The sequence below is a fragment of the Enhydra lutris genome, unplaced genomic scaffold (assembly GCF_002288905.1).
Source record: "Enhydra lutris kenyoni isolate GAN:26980312 unplaced genomic scaffold, ASM228890v2 scaffoldscaffold13, whole genome shotgun sequence".
Lineage (NCBI taxonomy): Eukaryota > Metazoa > Chordata > Mammalia > Carnivora > Mustelidae > Enhydra > Enhydra lutris.
The window spans coordinates 57,400,290-57,424,648 of record NW_019154097.1 but is presented as its reverse complement, the minus strand read 5'-3'; the positions used below and the strand labels follow the sequence as shown (position 1 = coordinate 57,424,648).

The 24,359-nt window shown below is 45.7% G+C and overlaps 1 protein-coding gene across 4 annotated transcripts in view; it reads right to left on the bottom strand.

Annotated features, from left to right (window-relative positions):
- Positions 1-1,439: 1,439 nt before the first annotated feature.
- Positions 1,440-24,359, bottom strand: part of LOC111146348 (solute carrier family 5 member 11) — a 42,359-nt gene continuing 19,439 nt past the window's right edge. For 3 of the 4 annotated variants that reach the window (XM_022501867.1, XM_022501869.1, XM_022501870.1), the window contains 10 exons: positions 24,243-24,348; positions 21,835-21,915; positions 16,399-16,604; positions 12,653-12,788; positions 6,561-6,668; positions 6,054-6,204; positions 4,270-4,438; positions 3,674-3,889; positions 2,858-3,026; positions 1,440-1,735 (listed from right to left, as the gene is read on the bottom strand). In XM_022501867.1, coding sequence (XP_022357575.1) covers positions 1,533-1,735; positions 2,858-3,026; positions 3,674-3,889; positions 4,270-4,438; positions 6,054-6,204; positions 6,561-6,668; positions 12,653-12,788; positions 16,399-16,604; positions 21,835-21,915; positions 24,243-24,348 — 1,545 coding nt within the window. In that variant the 3' untranslated portion in view covers positions 1,440-1,532. The remainder of the gene's footprint in view (positions 1,736-2,857; positions 3,027-3,673; positions 3,890-4,269; positions 4,439-6,053; positions 6,205-6,560; positions 6,669-12,652; positions 12,789-16,398; positions 16,605-21,834; positions 21,916-24,242; positions 24,349-24,359) is intronic. The other variant, XM_022501868.1, reaches the window with a different exon arrangement.

Below are 24,359 nucleotides of genomic sequence, written 5' to 3'. Positions count from 1 at the left end.
GGGTGTGGTGTCTGTTGCTCATTGGCCTTGAGCCCCATCTCCAGGGAGGCCACTGCCCATAGTCAGGCAACTCTGTGGCACCTTGGACGTGCTCCCTCTACAGCTCTGGTGCTCAGGAGGAAAGCAAGATGCCATGCTTGCCAAGGAGATGGTGTGGATGCCTGGGGACCAGGAAGGTCCGTGCTGGACATTCTCCCCAGAGTGGCACACATGTTTTGTTATTGCTGGCTCCAAAACACAACACAGACCCTCCCTATTTAAAGAATGTTTCAGTTTTCAATCTCCTTCATTTATTAAAATCTCCCAACCCCAACAGCTCTAATCTAAAGAAAAATGATAATCATTTGATTTTTGTCTGCGTGTCAAAGGTAAATACCAAACCAAGGCTACTGCCCATCTTCTTGAATGGGCGAGGCCCAGAGTGGGGCATGGAGGTCAGCTTGTGTTCAGATCTGTAACCGCATCATGATGGAAGCATCTCCAAGGTCCCACAGAGAGGTGATTACCCCTGCTGCTGGGACAGTCACCATCTCACTGTCCCATTCTGGCACAAACACCATCAGAGAGGAGAGGTTTTATAATGTAAACTCTAAGTGGCCATCCCTGGTCATCAGGAAGGTGTTGATGTCCAGAAAGTTGCTGCTGAGTGTCTGGTCCCCCAGAGCTTTCCTCACTGTGACACTTGCTTCTCATTATGATATCTGGGAAGTAGACCAGAGGGGGTGCCCTAGAATCTTGTGCTTTAAGAAAATCGGAGAAAACTGTGTGTACTTCCCAAGTGCTGGCATTGACTGTTTCTCTGCTTAATTCCCACAAGGCTGCTTCCCCTCAAACAAGTGGCCAGAAGGATGGGCAATTCCACAGCAAATCTCTACTGGCCGAGGAGCTGTGGGGCTTTGGACTTGAAGAGCGGCCAGCCTTGTTCCATGCAGTCCCAGCCGTCCTCCTTTCTCCATTCTGGGCTCTGCTGGGGTCTGCCAGAATGATCTGCACAGGCTGTGTCTGCCTTGTGCACAGCTAAGATCAAGGGCAGGCCCACAGAGCCAACCCTGAATGCCATCTTTGGGGTGGCCCTGCACCTTGGCCCATGATTCCAGTCCTGGGATAAAGCCACTCTTTCGCCCAAAGTCAGCAGGAGTGCTAGGCGAGTGGTGGCCTGTGGGTCCCATTCCCTGTACTTTGAAGGTGAGCCGGGCAAGTTCAAATGCTAGCGCGCTCGGCCCTGGTGAGGGGTCTGCTGCCAGGCTGGGAGGTCTAGTGGGTCTCTTTGCTTGTTTATCCCTCTGAATTCCCCTTTGGTATTGCATGATAGACAAGAAGACTGAACAGCCTTTGAGAAGAGGCAGCTTTGACACTTTTCTCCCCCACCTTCTACCCCCCATTCCCTTTTAAGAAGAAAAGCACTAAATGTCACGTTGAAAATGAACTCCTTTGAAGCCTCACAGTAAACAAACAAAGCTTTATTATTTATTCCCTTTCATGACAAAAACAGGGCTTGGACAACAGACTGGACCCCTGGGTTCACCCCCACATTAAGCAAAGTAGCCCCAGAGAAAAATGGCGCAGCTAACACAGACGATGAGGTTGATGTCCAGAAGGGTTTTTACAAGGGGGTTTTCTTCCAAGGAAACTATGACCGGTTCCACTGTGCTTGGGGGCTCCTTGCCCAGGCTCTCCATTCCACAGAGCCACAAGATGGCTCGCATCACTTTGGACTGCTTTGGGGTCGTGTCACCTAAAAGAATCCAAATGAAGGTCAGAAGGGGGCAGAGGGGCCGACCAGCTGTGTTACGTGCCCAGTGAGAAATATTTTCCATACCTTTTCTGGGAAGCATTCATGAGTACCTTAATCTGGAAGAGTGGTATTCTCAGACTTGTCATCATTTTCAGCTGAAAAGACGGAGCCTCATTTGACTAACTTGGGTGAAGCCCCGCAGCTGGTAAGCGGTAGCAGAGATGGGTTTAGAAGCCACATCTGTCTGATTTCCTCCTCTCTATCACACTGTCTGCCAGGAGGCCCAAGGCAGGGAAGGGCACTCTTGTGGGAAACTATTGCCCCATTTAGAGCTGGGGCTGCAAGCGCCACGGCCTTTACGGCCAGTCACATGGTCAGGGCAAAATACTTTGCTTATTAAACTTGTCAAAATATGAACCAGAAAGGATTCTCTCATTTTTCCTGAAACACATGGCCTTCTGGATCTATCCTTGGATTTCCATCATTAGGTTGACATGGATTCATAGCCACAGAATGTTTGTTTGTACATGTATATTGACAGATGTAAAAGGCCACATGTGATGGTAAATGACAGCCCACGGCTGCAGGGTCATGGCGCAATAGGGATGGGTGGGGACCTTGGCTCACTGAAGGGCACAGCCCAGTCTGAGGGGCCGGCTTTCCAAGCTCTGGACAGCGTTAGTCATGCAGACATGGGGGCGCAGAGTTGTTACATCTTCCCATGTTTCAAAAGGAGATGGAAATCTGGCATTTTATGTGAAATCTCCCAAGTTTTCAATGTCAGCTCACCTTTTATTGAAATGGTAGGTGGACTACACCACAGTATGTCTACAGGCTGCCAGTGTGAAACCAGCAATTTAGAGAAAGCCAATAGCATTCCAGCCTGCCTGGCGGGATCTCATGGGGACTAAGGGAGCCATGTTGTAGCAAGCCACTCAACACCCACTTACTGTTACTGTTCTCCACTGAGCTTCTGTTGAAAGTTAGAACAGACACAGGGAGTCAGGGGATGCTCACATTCCAAGTACACCCCTCTTCTGGCTTGTGATTTGGTAGAAATATCTCCCCTTAAACACCTAATGCTTCTTGGGTTTCCACTGTAACCGAGGAGAGGCAACTCACAGCTGTGGGGTTTGGATATGCTTTCTTGAACAATCTCCAACTGGCTGTTTGTGATGCTGGCCTCTGGTGTCCCATTCTGAGAGATAGTAAGAGGCCGGGGAGTTGCTGGTGGCACCTGTTCCTTCTGGACCACGGGGTCATGACGAGTAAACCAGGTCAGGCGGCTTACCTAAGGAGCAAAGATGGATCAGATTAGGGTCCCCTGCTCCACCCCATGTTGGGCCTCACATGTGAGAATGCCCGCCGTGTTACTGTACCTCCAACAAGCTCCAGCTCCCTGCGCTCTGCACCAGTCAGTGGACATTTCCCCCACGAAATGGACATTTCCCTGGCTTGCTTTCTTCAGCAGCGCTAATTCTGTTGGGATCTCACCCTCCTTCATTCTGGCCCCCCAGAGCTTAACCCTAGCCTGGGGCTTTTGGTGGACCCCCCACCCCTCCATCGTGCATTTCTCTAGCCATGGAGACTGAACTGGTTCATGGGTAAACATGTGTCGAGCTAACTGCATCAGTGGGAATCGGGAACCCTGCTGGAAATGCTGGGACAAGTGTGTTTCTGCTTTTGCTTGATGGGTATAAGAAAAGATAAAATCCCTGGAAACTGCCAGTCCCGCATGGCACCTGAAAATTGAGGCAGAAATGAAGGATGGATTTGGATGGTCCTCCGTCCCAAATCAAGCTGTCCCTTAAAGCCCAGTCTTGGATATTCCAGCTTCTTGAACAATCAAACCCTCTTCATTGAGGCCAGTTTGGGTCAGTTTTCTGTCACTTGCAGCCAAGGGTCTCAGTGGTTATACAGTATCAAACCCAAACGTACCATCTCCTTGGAGGGTGACTCTGTGAACCAGCTCACAATGGACACGGTGATCAGAGTCACTGCAGACAGAACCATGGAGAAATAGAGGTAGTGGACATCCTTCACCACAGCGGGGCGATCATCTGGCTGGTCACACCGAGGCTGCGGGTAAATGAAGTCCAGGACCAGCCGAATCAAGCCTAGGAGAAGGCCCAAGATCAGACCTGAGAAGGCCCCCTGCAAATCAGAGCAAGGCCATCTTAGAGACATCCAGGGTTACAGGGCAGCCAGCCTGGGCCTCTGCAGACCTCGACAAGCCATTTCCAGGAGTTTGCCTTTCTAGGGATGGTTGATGTAGGGGTCAGTAATTTAAAAAGGATTGGACCTCCTTATCTGTTTATCTTTCACACACAACTAATTATTCATGTGTAATATACTCATTCCTTGTAAATTTAGCTTCCCTGTTTCATGACACAATGCATCCAAACAGAACCCCCGTGGTTGCTCTTCAAAGGCCAGCTGGCCCCCTTCCCACACCTCCATCCCCAGAACTCATCCTCTGGAACACCACCCATGTCATTAAGACATCCTCATGGGCGGTGCTTATCCAGAGCTACCTTTTCATTGGTCCGTTTCCAGAAACATCCCATGATGAAGACCACGGCCACGGGCGGCTGCAGGTAAGAGCTAATGGACTGGATGTAAATGAAGAGCTGGCCTCCCTGGCTGGCCTGGACTATGGGGATCCAGAGGATGGAGACCAGCACCAGCAGCAATACAAACACCCTAGTGCCAGGTGGAGAGAGCGCCTCGTTAGCATATCGCCCCCGGAAATACTTCCTGCTCTCTCTCTCTCTTTACAGCTTTATTGAGGTAGAATTTACATACCACGAGATTCACCTATTCTAAGAGTAGAATCCCATAACTCCAGGCAACACAATCAGGTTTGACATCCGTTATTCCAAACAAGTTCCTTTGCTTCCATTTACAATTTATCCCTTATCTACTCCTGTTTCTATGGGTTTGCCTTTTCTGGACATTTCATAGAAACAGGATTCAACAACATATGGTCTTTGGCAGCCGGTTTCCTCCACATGGCGTGCTTTTGGGGTTCATCCACACATCATACGTAATCACGTAATCACGTAATCACATAATCACGGTATGTCATTCGTTCCTATTGTTGAAAAACACTACATTGAATGGATCTACCATGACACGCCACTGTTTTATCCTGCAGTGGTCAGTGGATACTTGTGTTGTTTCTACTTTTCTCCTCTTATAAACAAAAGCTACTGTGAATATTTGTGTTTGAGTTTTTATGTATTTCTGGGAATGCAATCTTTATGTAGACATAATGTTTTCATTTCTGGGAATGCAACTGCTCAGTCACATGATAAGCTGTATGTTTAATTTTTTTAAAAGGTGCCAAACTGTTTTGAATGGTTGAACCATTTTACATTCCCGCTGGCAGAGTTAGGAAGGTTCCAACTTCTCTATCTCCTTGTCTGTCTTTCTGATTATAGCCATTCTAGTGGGCATGTCATGGTATCTCCTTATAGTTTTTTAGGATTACAATTTCATTTTGTAGATCATTTTAGATCACAAGTCTTTGCCAGCTATGGGGCTTGCAAATAGTTTCTCCTTATCTGTGGTTTGTCTTCTCATTCCTTAATGGTGACTTTTGAAGTGAAAAAGTTTTAGCTTTTGATGAAGTCTAATGTATTTGTTTCTTTTCCTTTATAAGTTATGTTTATGCTGTCAGACCTAAGAACTCTTTCCCTAACTCAAAGCTGAGACAGTCCTTGGGGGCCCCAAGATGCTTATTAGCATTTATTTTACATAATATTTGCATATATTTGCATACCGTCCATTTTGGTCCCTTTCGTTACCCCCATTAGATTTCAGGACCTTACAGAAGCCTTGGTAGGAAAACCTTCCCCACACCACAACCCCACCCAGTCCCCAGAACCTCTTCCTCCCTTTTACCTGGCTAACTCCTATTCATCCCTAAGGTCCCACCCACTCCAGGCTGGGGACTCCTCTGAATCTCTACATCTCCTGGCTTCTCCTCACAGCACTCACTGGGGTTGTAGTTTCTGTTTAATTATCCTCTTTCTTTAATTATCTTTAGCTTTGTGAAAGCAGAAACTGAATCTTTGCTTTCCCCTGCTCTGTGTCTAGCCACCCAGCACATAGTAGGTGCTCAGTGAACATCTCTTGAATGAGTGGCTTATTCGTACACAGAGTCCTAATGAACCTCACCTTTGCCATCAGAGGAGGCTGAGCCTCCAGAATGAGTGGCTGGTCAGTGTTTGCCTCTGAGTGGGCTCAGCATTCTCCTCCCTGGGTTTCTAAACTTTTCACTCTCCTTCCCCAGTCCCACTCAGTGCAACCTTACCTGCCTACAATCATGAGCTCTTTCTCTGATGCCCGAGGCCGGATGTACTTCCAGAGGTCCATGGTGAAGATGGTGCTGGCACTATTAAAGATGGAGGTGAGGGAGGACATGAGCGCCGCCACCATCACAGCCATCATGAGCCCACGGAGCCCTGGGGGCAAAAGGGAGGTCTATGGGCCTCAGGCTTTTCCTGCTAACTGCTCCTGCCTGCACTCATGACCCCGTTACCCCAGGCCCATGGTGCCAACCGATCTCCCAGTAGGTGCCAGGGGAGGAGGCAGAACTTGGGGTGGGAGCGAGCTATAAGAGGGACCAGGGCTGGAGGGGGGCCATAATCAGGACCTGGGTTTTATCTGAGGCCTCTGACTCTGGGGCTCAGTCCCTCAGCCCAGAGCGCATTTCCTCCTGCTGCCTTCCCATCCCGTCCTTCCCTCAGATCAGGGCCCAGCCAAGGTCTTCCTTTCTGGGCACTCCAGGGGACTCCATCTAGGGGCGAGTGGACATTACCTGTGGGCAGGAGTTCCAGCACAAGTTTGGGATATGCGATGTCAGAGCAGCCGGAGGGGTTGCTACAGACCTTCAGGCAGGTGTCTGGATCTGCACAGGCCACTTGATCTGTGGAAGAAACAAGGTGCAGAGTGAGCAGACAGACCCTCTGAGCCCAGGCCGAGCCACAACATGGCCTGACGCAGGCCCACGCCAGGAGACAGGATGACTGTCTATATGCATACAGCTCTGAGAAATAAAAAAGGATTCTAGACTTCACAAACCATTACCTTCTTACTTAGCTTTGCCCTACCTGTAAAATGGGACAACAACGTAAGTCTACTTGGTATGATTATCCTGAGGGTTGGCTGAGATGACATAAGTAACATGCTTGGCCCAGAAGCTGCTATGTAGGAAGCACTGAATACATTTCAGCTGTTATGACTGTCACCTTAATAAAGCTGAGACACCTCGTGGCCATTCTCTACAATGTCTCTCATCAGGATGCATCCCCTGACCCCCACAAGGGGACATGCCATTCACACCTTGCCTACAGTTCCTCAGGGGTACACTGGAGAATGCCATTTCCCCCACATAGGATGATTATTTTCCAAATCCCTCTCTCCCCTAGCTCCTCCAGAGCTCTTCTCCTTTTAGGCTCCTAACAACCCAGCTGTGCCGACTGGATGTCCCTGCCTTCCTCTTCCTGCGTTTCTGTATCGGGTCTTTGCTCTCCTGAACAGCATTCTGATGTTCTGGCATAAATCCACCCAGCCTTCCTGGCACCTGGAGTTCTTCATCTCCTCCTTGTATGATGACGAAAACATCCCAAGCATACAAGCCTAGGCCTCCTGCTTGGAGTCCAGAGTGTGTGACAGAGCAGATGGTCAACAAATTTCTGAGGGACAGAGGCTAGCTATGACCGCGCTCCTGAATGAGGGAAGAGATTACTTTCACTGTTGCACAGACGAAGAACCAGGACGAGGGACCTAAGTATAAATATCCAGCAGGGTCACGTCAGAGGCAGAGTCGAAACCCAGGTCTCCTGACTCCCAATCCAATTTTTCAGAGAACACCAAGAGAGCACCTGCTTCTCTGTAATAAGTCTGGCAGGCACCCCACCCAAGGCTTCATCCTGGCCACTGGGACCTTTAGAACTCTTTATGGTCTCAAAGGTTTGGCACCTGTGTCTGAACGATACCTTTCTCGTCACCTTCTGATTTCTTCAGCTCCTGATATCTGAGCTAACCAGCGCTCCTCACCAACACCCCAATGCCTACCCAACATCACTCACCCCAGCTGGGTCAATGATTACCTCTCAAGTCTCCTCCACCAGGTGGACTGAGAAACAACTACCCATAAATCCCTCCAGGGCCCCATCTGCTCAATCCAAAGTCTTCAGTCCTTGCTCCTCATTTTGAAGGGTGATGGGCTGTCTGTCCACCCATCTTGAACTTCAGCTCACAAGTGAATGTGAACCCCTCCACTGCTCATGCTTAACTTCCTGCCCGGTTCCAGTGCAGTATCAATGTCACAATGACCATTTAACTGAGACCTCAAATGTAGATGTTTGACAGTATCTCCACATGAGCTTGTATACTTAGTCTCTATATTTTTACCTGCTAATTTAATAAATGTAAACACTTAAAGGACACCACAATTTTAAAATGCAATATTGTTCTATCTTCATTTTCTTTTTAATGTAATGGAAGACCTAAGCAATGGATACAACCCTGGGCCCTTTCATCCCCTGGGAAATCCACCAGCAAACCGGTCGTTATAAAATTTCTCCAAGCATTGTTACGTCTTCTCAAAGGCTGGCACCCCTCACCTCACTAACATCCACCAATGGGTGCTGTGGCCACAATTAATAATACAGTTGCTGCAGAACAGAGGTAGATGCCCCCAAAGCTCTGGCTCAAACCTCAGACAAAATTAAGACTGTAGACCAAAACTGGTATTTGAAGAGAAGTCCTGAGCAGAAACAATCTTGAGAAAAATGCTTTTGACAGGTCAAAGTTCCTGGCTTTTTATGGTTCTTCTGAGAAGCCTTAAAAGAAGATAAGGGAAGAGTTTCATCCCCATGCTTAGAATGTTGTAAAGAGCCTCCCAGTCAGGCAAAGGTCTTATTCACATTCAGATTATACGGGCTTTACCTTTTTTTTGTCCAAAGGCTCCTCTTTTTTTCTTTTTTTAAGATTTATTTACTTTAGAGACAGAGGTCGATCCCAGGACAGTCACCCGACCAGTTGAGCCACCCAGGCACCCCCAAAAGCTCCCCTCTTCAAGATACACTGAGAAGAAGCAAGACTCTCCCTGGGATATTTAATTAACTATATAGTTTAACCTTTGGTTGTTAAGCTTAGGTTGGTTAACCTTCCAGACATGCACCCTTCAGCCATGAAAGGTGACAGACACAGTTTACAAAGCATGTTTGTGGCAGTTGTCCTTGTCTATTCAGCTTAAAGAATATATTCATTCAGGGTGCCTGGGTGGCTCAGTCCATTAAGCATCCGATTCTTGATGTCAGCTCAGGTCTTGATCTCAAGGTTGTGAGTTCAAGCCCTACACTGCACTCCATGCTGGGCATGGAGCTTACTTTGAAAAAAAAAAAAAGAATATATTCATCCTAAGGATATTAGTTGGCTCAGTTAAGCTACAACTGAAACCAACAGCCTTATGGGTCATTAACCCACCATTGGGTAACAACCACCCATCTGCCTTGGGTTAATTAATCAACCATTTTGTATATGGTGTGGGTTCTCTTATCAGTCCCTCTGATAGTTGGCATAAAGGATGCTTCTGGCAAGGTCCCATCCAAACAACACAAAGTCTTCTATTTCCAAATGCTAACATTCACTGAGGGTTCACCATGACAAATAAAGACTATCCATATATATCTCATTGTATTCTTCACAACTCCAGGGGGAAGAGATGGTATTACACCTATTTTAAGGGCAAGTAAATTGAGGCCCAGAGAGGTGAAAACGCTTCCTCAAATCAAATAGCAAGTAAATATCATGACGAGGTCTCATACCCTGAGTGTATTCCAGAGCTCAGATGGGGATGATTGGGTTTGTAAATGGGTACACTTCTAGACTTGCATTTTATTGTTTGAGGGTGGTTTTGCTTCTCTCTTAATTTCTACTATGGCTCCTTTCAAAGTGTGTGCCATTTCTCAGATGGATAAGTGGAAGAAGGTGTTCTTCAGGCTCATTACATCTCATAATTGGAGCATCCTTTTGGGTGGCTTCTGGACCCAATTGAAGATTCAGGGGTAGCTGGAAGAGCAGACACAGGGGGAGACATGGAAATAGGAAGGTAGAGTCGCTTGGCCTGAAGGCTGGCACTTGAGGCAAGGGCTTCTCAGTCTTCTGGGGAGCTTGTCAAAAACAGACCGCTGGGCCCAAACCTCAGGAGATTCTGATTCAGTAGGTCTTGGACAGGGCCTGAAAGTTTGCATTTCTAACAAGTTCTAAGGTGACATCGCTGCTGCAGGACTGGGGAACTACACTTTGAGAAGGACTTGTCCAGGTCTTCAAACATACCATGCCGACCTCACCTTCTCCAACCTACTTCACTCTCAAATTCCTTTCACTTATTGTTAGTACTATATGCTAGAGTGTTTTGATTTATATCTTGTGTTGCTTCTTCATGAGTACCAGACTCATCTGTTACATTCAAAAGTCCTTAGAGACATAGAACATGGCATTGTTTCACTTAATCATGATTGCCGATTGACAGGCTATTAAGAATGATGATCAAGGGGACACCTAGGTGGCTCAGTTGGTTAAACATCTGCCTTCAGCTTTGGTCATGATTCTGGGGTCCTGGGATCGAGCCCCATGTTGGGCTCCCTGCTCATTGGGGAATCTGCTTCTCCTTCTCCCTCTGCACCTCCCTCTGCTGGTGTGCTCTTTCTCTCTAATAAATAATTAAATCTTAAAAACAAACAAAGAATTATGGTCAAGGTGTTGTGATTGATCTTCCAGATACTGACCCAAAGCTTAAGGTGTAATTTGCTAAGGCAGACAATAGCATGATTAAGAGCTGGGCTTTGGAGGCAGATGCGGCTGGGTTCCAATCCCAGCCCACCGAGCACTAGCCAGGTTAACTTTCAGCAAGTCGCTTAATCTAGGAGGGGTCTAGATTGCTCCTCTTTATCCCCAACATCCTACCCATCATTAATCTTGTTGTATCCACTCTGAAATGTACTTTGAGACCACCCAGGGCGCCTGGGGGACTCAGTCGTCTAAACGTCTGACTCCTTATTTCAGCTCGGGTCATGAACTCAAGGTCATGAGATCTAGCCCCACACCAGGCTCTCTGCTAGGCATGGAGCCTGCTTAAGACTCGTTGTCTTTCCCTCTGCCCCTCCCCACCAAAAGAAAAAAAGAAATCCCCCATATGGATCAACTGTTGCCTCACAATCAGTGGATGTCACATTTACTTATTTCTTCTCTTTGTGTGTCTCCTCTCCACTAGAATGTGAGACCCACAACAGCAGGGATACTGTTGGTATTAAGGATCCCCAGGTCTCCCAGATTAAGGCCTGGTAGTTCACTGGCTCTCAGATTCTTCGATGGACACATGGAAGAATAAATGAGTGGATGAAGTTCAGTTTCCTCATCTGTAAATGAAAAGAGCCCGAACACTACCTACCTTACAAGGTTGTTTTGAGGAATAAATGAGATAATACATAAAAATAAGAATAAACACTTCTATAGTGCTTACCTCGTGCCAAGAACTGCTTTAAGCCTTATGAAGGATTATTCCCATTTTATGAGTGCGGGAACAGAGGCAAGTGGCTTTCCAAGGTCACACGGCTAGGAAGTGGCAGAGCCAGAATTCTGGCTGCAACATTCAAACCAGAGTCCATATTCAGAAATACCACACTGTAAGACTCTTGTCATGATGAAGGTAGGTTGTTTAAAGCTAGTTCTTCGTTCACCTATCAAGCCTCACCCAAAGCTGTGTATTTTCCATTAAGTCACCACAAATCCCAAATCCCAGTTCACACTCTGACCTGGCTTTTCTCAAGTCTTGTGTACCTTTCCTGGAACCAGGACCAGTGCCTCTGGGTTCTTCATGCCCTCTGGGCTGGAGAAGGGGGAAGCACAGAGTCTAGCCCACAGCACAGCTCCCCCCGTTTTCCTCCCCCAATTCTTTTCTCCTAGGCTTATTGTCCTAAATTATTTTGACAAAACTTCTAGGCCATCCTATCCTTTCTTTACCTGAGCATGACATTGTGTAGGATAAAGTGCAGGGGAGGGAGCACTCTACCTTACATTCCCCTTTGAGGTAATAACAGCCTTGGTGGTGGGCACCTGGGTGGCTCAGTCGATTAAGCGGCTGCCTTCAGCTCAGTTCATGATCCCAGGGTCCAGGGATCGAGCCCCGCATTGGGCTCCCTGCTCAGTGGGGAGCCTGCTTCTCCCTCTCCCTGCTGCTCTGCCTACTTGTGTTCTCTATCTGTCAAATAAATAAATAAAATCTAAAAAAATAAATAACAGCCTTGGTGGATATGGGAGGAAAGCTCACTGATTCAGAAAAAGAGGAGCTTTCTTCCATACAGATCAGCAGTTCCTGACGTCACAGTGACTCCCAATAATACCCTTCCCCCAGTCCTGTTTACCCACACAGTGCAAATCTCATCACTTTACCACACTAAAAATTCTAAGGTAAATATTCTAGAGGCTTTGACATCCCTGGTTTTTGTTAAGTACCCCCAAAGGGGTTCCACTGGGCCAAAATAACCAAACAACTGAGCTGAAATGAAGTACTAAAAAGCCTAAGAGGAACTTTCATATTAGTCTTCAGGAAACTGACATCTGGAACCACAAGATCTTAGCCTGTAGTTTGTGGCTTCAAAAATACATTTCAGGCAAGGCCCCAGATGGGTCTCCCCTCTACTGGCCTGGGACATCTACTAGACATTCCTGTTGAACCCCTTTGGGAAACAGTGTAGAGTCAGATATCTGGATGGAGATACCTCAGCCAAATCACAATGCGGGACTCCAGTCCCAATCTCTGATGACAGTCATATGTTTAGAATACTTCACAGGGTCTGCGACTCAAAGACAGATGATCTCTTCTCCCCATTGTCTTCTCACCTGGGAAGAGGACACGACTGACCATTCCAGGGAACACCATCATAAAAAGAGGCAGCACCTTCAGGTAGGCAGCCATCAAAGAGCCTCCTTTGGCATGGGATAGGTTCTTGGCAGCCAGAGACCGCTGAACGATCACCTGGAAAACAGTGGGGTGGTTGGAGGATGAAGTGGCTAAGTGTGCAAAGCTTGTTGGTAGGCATCATGGACTTAGAATCTTGGTTTGTCTAGCTTCTCTTCGAGGAAAAATCACTTTCCTATTCCCAATCCCTGTGCTCCAGTTGAGGAAGCTAAGAACCCTGTTCCATCCCCTCCATACTCCTTTATCCTGGAGTTGGACTTGGCCAATTTGATTTCTACATAGAGTTTCTTGGCTTCTCTGGCTACCATGACCAGTTGAGGAAAAGTATGAATCCAAGGTGGGTCAATTACAACTTTCCATGGAACTTCTTCCTAGAAGAGGCAAAGGAAATAAGCACCTTAACACCAACAGCCTCCATTAGAATTGCCAACTATGAAAGGAGCTTAGAACACTGGCAGCACCTCCACAACTATACTGGGAAAGATCCCTTAAAATTGAAGTTATCTTGGGATGCCTGGATGGCTCAGTCATTTGAGCATCTGCCTTCAGCTCAGTTCATGATCCCAGGATCCTGGGATCAAGCCCCACATCAAGGCTCCCTGCTCAGTGGGGAGTCTGCTTCTCCCTCTCTCTCTGCCTCTCCCCCCACTCATGCTCTCTTTTTCTCTCTCTCTCTCAAATTATATCTTTAAAAATATGTATCAAATTAAAAAAACATTATCTACTCAAAAGGAATAACTTGTTCCAGAGTGTTTTCTAAGTAGATTCCCCCAAATCCTCCTCCAGCCTTCAGATTGAATCTACATGAGCCCAGAACTTTCTCTATTTTCTTAGGCTTTGAGTGTTGAAGCATCTGGAGGAGGTACAGAGGCCCTGTGACAAGCTTTGACAAGCAGGACAAAGCTGGGACTCTTCCCTTTTTTTTTTTTTTTTTTTGACAGTGGACACTAGTTTTCCTAGAGTGTCCTGCTCCTTCTTTTGAAACCCACACCCTGTCCACACAGCTACGTTATCATCTTGGGCACAGCTGCCTGATCCAGGGGCAGGCACCTGACCTATACTAGACCCTTCTACAGGATTTTTGGATTGGGCCTTGGGGAGTTGCCAGCATCTTTCCTGTTAGTCTGCAGTGAGACAATGAAGTTACAGGTGTAAAGACGGCTGATGGAGAGGGAAACCAGAGTATGTTCCAGCAGTTTCTGAAGGCTCATTCAACTTCCTGCTGTTTGTATTCCCTGAGCTAATACATCCTCTACCCTTTCCCTGAGGTAGTTTGTTTGATTTTTTTTTTTTTTGTCTGTCACTTGCAACCAAGTGTACCCTGACAGACACAATTACATTTGTTCAAATGCCATAAGTGAAAGACTCTAAAATGTAAGATTGGCTTATGTGAGGAAAGGTGGGGAGCATGGAACTGAGAAGTTAGGCTCCTTGTTTAGAGGTTGGTTTAATGGGGCACCTGAGAGTGGCACAGTTGGTTGAGCCTCTAACTCTTGGTTTCGGCTCACGTCATGATCTCAGGGTTGTGAGACTGAGCCCTGCATTGGGCTCCCTGCTCAGTGTGGAGTCTGCTGGAGTTTCTCTCTCTCCCTCTCTCTCTGCCCCTCCCCACCCCATGCTTGTTCTCTCTCTCCCTCGCAAATACATAAGTAAATCTTTAAAAAATTTATAGAAGTTGGTTTAACTGTTATATGTTATTTCTCAGAACTCCATTTACCTACTGAGCCTTTCTAGAACACTTTAGAATGTGGTCGTAGAATGTGAGGATATTAGGGTGTAGAATACATCTTGTTGCTTTAGTAAGGTGCTCAAAGAGGCATGCAGGCTTCAATCCTAGCCCGCCCCTCTGGAGCAGAGAGGAAAGCATTTACAGCTTTGGAAAACAAAGCCCTTTCTACCGGAGATCCAAAACTGTGACCAAAAAGAATTCTGGCTTTTAGTTCCCATGATGTGGAGAATACAAACATTAATTTAAGAGGCATCTGAGGAAGTTTGAAGATATCTGTGCCCCTTGAAAACCCACGAGCCCGGAGAGGAAGGGGTCCCCCTGTAGGACAATCCCCTGGCCCAAGTAATGGAACCACAGTTCAAGAGGGGTGGTATGAAAAAGAATTAATTCATGTAGAATTGTTAGACCAGGGACTGGCCACAGTACATCAGCAGCAAATGTTTAAGTGCTATCACGATTGTCCATTGTTAACTTGTCTTTTCAGCCTCACACATTTCAATGGGTGATATACTGGCTGGAATGAAACCTGACCAAGTATAAACAGGTATGCAACAAAATGACACCTATCGGGGCGCCTGGGTGGCTCAGTGGGTTAAGCCTCTGCCTTCGGCTCAGGTCATGATCCCAGGGTCCTGGGATCGAGCCCCGCATCGGGCTCTCTGCTCAGTGGGGAGCCTGCTTCCCTCTCTCTCTCTCTGCCTGCCTCTCTGCCTACTTGTGATCTCGGTCTGTCAAATAAATAAATAAAATCTTAAAAAGAAATGACACCTATCTCCCTGCCCATGAGTATCCACTCTTCGTTTTACCTGCATCCACCTGGAGCTGCTTCACGCAGATATACGAAATGCAAATATTGATTCTATCCTTCCCCCCTTTAACACAAAAGGGCTTATTATACATGTTGGCTATTGCCTCCATTGCAAATGTTCCCCAACTATCACAGCGAGCCCTTTACTTTTTTGAGGCCTGTTTTTCCAAGGGTCATTCCTCAGTCCCACCTCCGCTTGCTACCCTATTTTATTTCAAAATGCTTTATATATTTTATTTATGTAATCTCTTCACCCAAAGTGGGGCTCGAACTCACAATCCCAAGATCAAGTGTTGCATGCTCCACTGACTGAGCCAGCCCACGACCCCGCCACCCTATTTTAAGCTGCATTCCCACCTTCTCAACCCCTCCTTCCCTACCCTGCTTTTTAAAAAATGACATTTATCACCTTTAAATATTCCATATAATTTTCTTATAATTTTCTTCCTTACTTTTCTTTCTTTCTTAATCTACCCCCCACTAGAAGAAGGTGAGCTCCAAGGGAGACAAGAGCCCTGTCTGATTTATTTACTCATGATTTCCGAGTGTCTGGTACAAAGAGGATAACTAGTGAGTATTTGTTGAGTAAATGATACCAGATATCAATTTTAATCTCCATTTAAAATGTATCATCTCTTGCTTACTGGATCTTTCCAGACATTAGCAAGATGTATTAAGAATTCCACTTTGCAGGGGTGCCTGGGTGGCTCAGTCAGTTAAGCATCAAACTCTTGCTTTTCAGCTCAGGTCATGATCTCAGGATGTTGAGATCAAGCCTCATGTCAGGCTCTGCACTGAGCGTAGAGTCTGCTTGTGACTGTCTCCCTCTGCACCACACCCCCTGCTCGCTCTCTCTCTCTACCTTTCTAAATAAATAAGTAAATCTTTAAAAACAAACAAAGAACAGTTCCCCTTTGCAAATAGTAGTAGCCCTGGATTTGCCACTACATGAACAAGTTCAAGAAGTAAAATAATGTAGAATAGTAGAAAGGAAGGACTAGTTGAGCTTGGGGGATGGGAGAGGGAAGGGGAATGCAAACAAGAGAACAGATGGAGGAAACCAGCCCAGCCTCTAGCCCCATAAAGGAAGAAGCATCCTGGAGAGTGCTCCCTCATCAGTTGCCCTGTACCTGATCTGTGCACCAGTACCAGAGGGATGGGATGGACATTCCAAGTAGGATCCCGGGCCACGGGAGATCAGATGTCAGGGGGTCTCGGAAAATATGGAAGGCATCTTCTCGGGGCAGCCCACAGCTGTTATTTTCACTCCGGTTGCTAGCCACGGCTAAGAAGTACTTCTCCTTCAGCCCTTCCATCCCGCCAACTGCAGCAAAACCTAAAATGCAGAGGAAGCCCAAATTTGCCAGAAACTCAGAGCAATCCGCAGCAAGGGTAAGGGGATGACTGGATGGGTGACATCCTACTTAGAGCAGAGCTGACAAGGAAAGTTAGTCACCTTCTTTTGATGCCTTTGGTAGTGACTATGTATTGCTTCTCAGAATACGAATAACCAGTGCATAATACAAAATATATAGGATTATAAAGGAAACGATATATATTAAGGCAGTCATCAAAACATTAAAACTGTGGCTTAGTAGTTATTTGCTCCTTTAAACAGTAAGACCTAGCAGTAGGTCTAGTAACTATTTATTTATTTTTAAGTAATCTCTGTGCCCAACATGGGGCTCAAACTCACAACTTGAGATCAAGTATCACACACTACACTGTCCGAGCCAGCCAGGCTCCCCTGTAATAACAATTTTTTAAAAAAGATTTTTGCTTATTTATTTGACACACACACACACAGAGATAGTGAAAGAGAGCACAAACAGAGGGAGTGGCAGGCAGGAGAGGGAGAAGCAGGCTCCCCACTGAACAGGGAGCATGATGCAGGGCTCCATCCCAGGACCCTAGGATCACAGCCTGAGCTCAAAGCAGACGTGTAACAACTGAGCCACTCAAGTGCCCCTCATGCCTGCCTCCCCACTTGTGCTCTCTCTCTCTCTCTCAAATAAATAAATAAAATCTTTAAAAAAAGAAATATATACTATTCAAACACTGATAATCAAGAAAAAAGACAGTCTCTTCAATAAATGGTGCTGGGCAAATTGGATAGCTATGTACAGAAGAATGAAACTAGACCATTCTCTCACACCATACACAAAAATAAACTCGAAATGGATGAAAGACCTCAACGTGAGGCAAGAACCTATCAAAATCCTAGAGGAGAACACAGGCAGTAACCTCTTGACATTGGACCCAGCAACTTCTTTCAAGACACATCTCCAAAGGCAAAGGAAAGAAAAGTGAAAATGACCTTTGGGACTTCATCAAGATCAAAAGCTTCTACACAGCAAAGGAAACAGTCAACAAAACAAAGATGCAACCCATGGAATGGGAGAAGATACTCCCAAATGACACTACGGACAAAGGGCTGATCTCCAAGACCTATAAAGAACTCCTTAAACTCAACACCCAAAAAAACAGATAATCACATCAAAAATGTGCAGAAGAGGGGCGCCTGGGTGGCTCAGTGGGTTAAAGCCTCTGCCTTCGGCTCAGGTCATGATCCCAGGGTCCTGGGATCGAGCCCCGCATCGGGCTCTCTGCTCAGTGGGGAGCCTGCTTCCTCCTCTCTCTCTGCCTGTCTCTCTACCTACTTGTGATCTCTATCTGTCAAATGAATAAATAAAAAAAAAATGTGCAGAAGACATGAACAGACAGTTCTCCAAAGAAAACATACAAATGGCTAACAGACACATGAAAAAATGTTCATCATCATTAGCCACCAGGGAGATTCAAATCAAAACCTCATTGAGATACCACCTTACATTAGTTAGAATGGCCAAAATTAACAGGACAGGAAACAACTAGTGTTAGAGAGGATGTGGAGAAAGGGGAACCTGCTTACACTGTTGGTGGGAATGCAAGTTGGTGCAGCCCCTTTGGAAAACAGTGTGTAGATTCCTCAAAAAATTAAAAATAGAGCTCCCCTATGACCCTGCAATTGCACTAATGGGTATTTACCCCAAAGATACAGATGTAGTGAAAAGAAGGGCCATTTGTACCACAATTTTCATAGCAGCAATGGCCACAGTTGCCAAACTGTGGGGAGAGCCAAGATGCCCTTCAACAGACGAATGGATAAGGAAGATGTGGTCCATATATACAATGAAGTATTATGCCCCCATCAGAAAGGATGAACACCCAACTTTTGTATCAACATGGATGGGACTGGGGGAGATTATGCCGAGTGAAATAAGTCAAGCAGAGAAAGTCAGTTATCATATGGTTTCACATATTTGTGGAGCATAAGGAATAACATGGCAGACATTATGAGAAGGAAAGGAAAAGTGAATTGTGGTAAATCAGAAGGGGAGATGAAGCAGGAGAGACTATGGACTCTGAGAAACAAACTGAGGGTTTTGGAAGGAAGGGAGTGGGAGGATGGGTTAGCCTGGTGGTGGATATTAAGGAGGGCACGTATTGCATGGAGCACTGGGTGTGGTGCACAAACAATGAATCTTGGAACACCGAAAAAGTAAGAAAATTAAAAAAAAGAAATAAATAAAAGAAAGAAAGTAAGTAAGTAAGTAAGTTTGGGGATTTGAATCAAAAAAAAAAAAAAAAAGAAAGAAAGAAAGAAAGAAAAGAAAAAGCAAAAGCTGGAGAGGCTAAATTAATACCAGGCAAAGGAGACTCTGGAATAAAGAATACAACCAGGGATAAAGAGGGACATCACATAATGATAAAGAAATTGAATCACTAAGAATGTATAACACTCCTAAATGTGTATTCACCTAACAGTAGAGCTTCAAAGTAAATGATGCAAAGACTAGTGGACAAATCAACAACTATCATTGGAAACTTCAGTACCCCTTTTTAAATCATCGATAGAGAAAATAGATGAAAAAAGTAATAAAGATAGAGTATTGAACATTGTCAACCCTCTTGACCTAATTGGGACTGATAACACAGTATAGCCAACAGCAGCATATTCTTTTCAAGGACGTATGGAATGTTCATCAAGTCAGGCAAGGTCTCAGGGCCACAAAACAAACATCAACAAATTCACAAGAAACAAAATCATATCAAATATATTCTATGGCTGTAGTGGAATTAAATAAAAATCAATAACAGAAATATACCTGAAAAATCTCCAAGTATTTGAGAATTGTCTCTGTTTGTGGAACACAGGAATTATATAGAGAAAATCTTGAAGACTCCACCAAAAATTGTTAGAAGCAATAAACGAATTCAGTAAAGTTGTAGGTACAAAATCAATATACAAAAAATCAGTTACATTTCTATACACAAACATATGATTGGAAGGAGACATTTAAATAAACGATCATACTTATGATTGCATCAAAAAGGCTAAAATACTTAGGAATGAAAACTATAAAACATGGATGAAAGAAATTGAAGAAAGCACAAATAAATGGGCAGATATTCTGTGTTCATAGTTTGGGAGAATATTGTTAAAATATCCACACTACTCAATGTGATCTATGGATTTTTTTTTTCAAATAAGCTCCATGCTCAAAGGCTGAACTCATCCCCCTGAGATCAAGAGTCACATCCTCCAGGGACTGAGCCAGCCAGATACCCCACAATCTATAGATTCAGTGCAATCCCTATTAAATTCCAATGACATTTTTTACAGAAACAGAAAAAAAATCATTCTAAAATTTATCTGGAACCACAAAAGCCCAGAATAGCCAGAACCACATTGAGGAAGAAAAACAAAGTGGAAGGCCTCACACTTCCTGATTTCAAACTATATTATAAAGCTGTAGAAATCAAAACAGTATGGTGTTGGCATAAAAAGACACACAGATGAATGGGACAGAACTGAGGGCACAGAAATAAACCCACACATATATGGTCAATTAGATGGCAAACATCTAATAGATACAGCAGATTGGTGAGGATTACTGGGGGCTGGTCTGCAAACTCTTTCCTGCCTCACCATAATGAATTAAGTAATGGAACTTCTGCATCTGGAACCCATCCTTTCACGGAGAAAGATCTAGAGGTTTGGCTAAGAATAATAGACCCTGGGCAGATCTATTTTGGTTCTCTCTTGCCTCTGAAAACCTCTTTTAAGTAGCTCGTGTGGCCCTGGAAGGCTCAAAGTTTTGGTATTTAGGACAGCGACATTTCACATATCTGTTACTCATCTGTATTTCCTCTTTACACACAGGACACCAGTGAAGTTTTTCTTCTTCTAAGGTTCTGAAACACTTCTTGGTAAAGTTAGTAACAAGCCTTTTCTGTCCGTGTTGTGAAACAATTATTCCATGATTACTCTGAACTCTTATTGTAAAGATGAAAATAACAGAAATAACATGGAAACCGTGCAGAAAGACACCATTTTAAGGTACTCTTGTTTATATCCTTCTACCCCTGTTCCTAGGCAATTCCTGAGTCTGTCTTTATCTTACATGCCTTTAGTACTTATGAGGAACTGGTTACGCTATGTAAAATGTCTCTCAATCTGGACTTCTGATGGTTCTTATGATGAAGCTGAGGTTATGTCTTGTCAACAAACATGGCACAGAGCATACATTGTACCCTCCTCCCCATATCAGGAGTTACACGATATCAATGCCTAATTCCTGGTGATCATTTAGCTACAGTGGTGTGAGCTAGATTGCTCCCCTGGAGAGTGGCTACTTTTCCCTTTGCAATTAATATTTTGGGCATGATAATTGAGGCCATGCAAAGATCCTGTGTCTTCATGAACTTTCACCTACCAACTTGAGAATTTATCATTTGATCTTGCCTGCAGATCACTGTGATGTCCTCATGGTGATTTTCTAGCTCTCCCTCTGTCTGTATTTATTCACTGGAATTCTTCTGTAAGGAAGAGCTGTGCCTTTGCCCCTCTTATTTATTTATTTATTTATTATTATTTTTTAAAGATTTTATTTATTTATTTGATAGAGATCCCAAGTAGGCAGAAGCAAGCAGAGAGGGAAGGGGGGAAGCAGGCTCTCTGCTAAGCAGAGAGCCCGATGCGGGGCTCAATCCCAGGACCCTGAGATCATGACCTAAGCTGAAGGCACAGGCTTAACCCACTGAGCCACCCAGGCACCCCAACCCCTCTTATTTATTAATCACTTTTCCATATCAACATTGGAAGAACTATTCATTTTTACTTAAAAAACAGTAAATGTCGAGGCACCTGGGTAGTTCAGCTGGTTAAGAAGCTGACCCTTGATTTCAGCTCAGGTCATGATCTTGGGGTTGTGGGATGGAGCCCCATGTGGGGCTCCTTGCTCAGTGTGGGGGGGAATGTCTGCTGGAGATTCGCTCTTCTTATGCCCTCTCCCCCGCCCTAAAATAAATAAATCTTAAAAAAAAAAAAAAAAACAAGACAGTAAGTTTCCATAAGCCGAGTTCTCTTCCAGCTAAAATATCCATGCCCGAAGGAAGTTCCCCATGACAGGAATGCCCTGTGGTATGCTTTTGACCCTGGGCTTGCTGATCACAGTGATGAAAGCAGATGTCGCCAAGAGTGCGGTTGTCATCCACCCAAGTGACCCTGGGGCCCCACTTACTGTAGCCCATCAGGACAAGTGCTCCTATAAGCATGATCAGAGTCTGCAGGGCATCTGTGTAGATCACAGCGGCCAGGCCACCTGAGGGTAGGGGTGGGGATAAGTACGAGGTGAGCATCAGGTACGGTGGTAGAGAGGAGTTACCCTGGGGAGCAGACAGAACCTGCAATTTCAAGACCTGCCTGAGGAGACTTCTTAGTGTCATGTGCAAAGACGGCCACAGTGTCTCCTTCCTGAGCACATGCCCATTTGGCAGTGTGGCTTTGCTGTTCCTTCCACGTTGAGGTAAAGCTGATTTCTCTACCTCTTAATGAGACACTTGGCCAAATGGGTTGCTTGGATCCGCAGAATATGGCGGGAGTGATATTGTGCAGCTCGAAGCCCAGGCCTCAAGGCCCCGGAAGCTTCTGCTCTTGTTCTCCTGTTGCCCTGAGACCTCCATGCTGGAGAAGCCCACCCTTGCCTACCTGAGGGTGACGGCTCACGCAGGGGAAGCCCAGCTGAGAGCCCACGCCAACCACCAGCCACATGAGGGAGGCCACCTTGCCCCAGCCAGCTATTCCAGATGTCATCGACCTCCCCTTCTCCACTGAGCCAGGTGAGACCAGCTGATCATGACCATATAATGGCAGCAGGTCCATCAGCATCTGGACAGGGTGATCTTCCCAGTCTCTTCCCTGTACCATACTTCCCGCTTCCTTCTTCCCAAAGGGGAAAGAGATGCTTCTCTCATGTGAGCACGTTTATTCGTGGGCAGTGTCAGTGTGCAGAAAGTGTGCACAGAGCTGTGTTGTTCTACTCTGATTCCTCCCACCTTGCCAACATGAATAAGGTCCCTGTCACAAACATGGAGAGAGATCCGGCCTCCATTCTGGCCCTGACCCTCTGTTGCAATTATCCAGCCTGAGATCCTGCCACTAGAAGTTGGCATCGTTCCTATACTGATGATTACTGAGCAGTTACCACGTGCCAGGCACTGGGTGCAGTGTCTTATTCAATCCTTCCCCAAATCTCTCGTGAGCACCCTGCCAAGCTCTTTGTGGAAGGGACAGAGAAGCAAACAAAACAGCATGTCCCCTGTCCTAAGAGAGATCAGCGTAATGGGGACACAGACTCCCCAAACAAGGAATTGCCAAGATAAACGGACTATGGCCGCTAGCCTTTTTCTTTCCTGGGGCTCCCGTCAGATGGCCTCCATGAGTGCGGAACACCCTGAGATCCTTCAGGGGCCTCTGCATACGTTCGATTTGGTTGCTTTTCCACTTAGAGCCGCCAATGGAGATGCACGGCACTTGGAATAAAACCCAGGTGCATTTTGTCTCCTGCGAGGCACCAATGGCTGGCCTTTTGCGTGTTGTTAGGGATGCTGTGCCACACAGGGTCAGGGGTACATCCCTTTCTGGTTTGTGGGAATGGCTCCCAGAGCGGAGCAGAATGCACTTGAACAACCATTTCCTCGCTCAGCCTCAGCCACACTGACCACCCCTTTGTTCCCCAAGCAAGCATGTTCTCATCCTAAGAGTCTTTACATGTGACCATCCCTCTGCCTGGACTTCTCTTCCCCTGAGCTTCTCTTGAGAGCTTCCTTCATATCATTTAAATGTGGTTCAAGAAGGCCTTAGAAAGACCTTCCCTGAACATTCTTTGTGGAAAAAAAAAAAACAACGACAAACCTCCTTATCCCATCACTCCCCATCTCATCCTGCTTAAACTTCCCGCAGTGCACTTATCAGATTATAATAATATGTCCTGATATTCTTTCTTGGTTTTCATGCTCTGTTGTCTGTCTCCCCATCCCCATTAGAATATAAGGTCCTTTTGGGTAAAGAATTTGTCTGTTTTGTTTACTGCCATGCCCCATTCCTAGCAAGATGTCTCGCACATGCTAGGTAATATATAGATATATTTGTGGAAAGAATTATATTACACCAAGAGGGGGCAGAGCGGGATGAAGCTGGAGCAGAATGTGAAGATAAGAAGGCAAATATTCCAAACCAAATACTTGTCCGGGGCGTACTAGAGGCTGGTCTCTCTCCTATGATGCTGCTCTGATGGGGAGAGAGGAGATCACCCAACCTCAGCCTCCAGAATTAGAGTCTCTTACTAACTAGCTTTCCAGAGTGTGTGTGGAGAAACATGCTCAGCTCTGACAGTTCTCAATAAATAGTTTTTCAATAAATAAATAAGAAATAGCTTGATGCAGTTTTGGTGTGTTTTTAAATCCTCTTTCTAAAAGGGAACCCTCTTCCTTTGGAAAACGGCCAAGAGAAATCATCTCATCTGGGATCGTGGAGTGAGGTGTAATGAATGAATGGTTTTAACACACGGGAACATCAGAAGATGGGCCAGGAAAAGCCGGGGGGGGGCAGGCTACAGGCTCTCAAGCATCACCCCTTATTCAGACACACCTGCAACAGTGTACAGAGCCGTGATGGCGAGCAGCCCGACTATGGCCAGGTAGAGATTGAGGTGCAGAGACTGCTGAATAAAGATGGCGCCTGCATACATGTCCACCTGGGGAGACA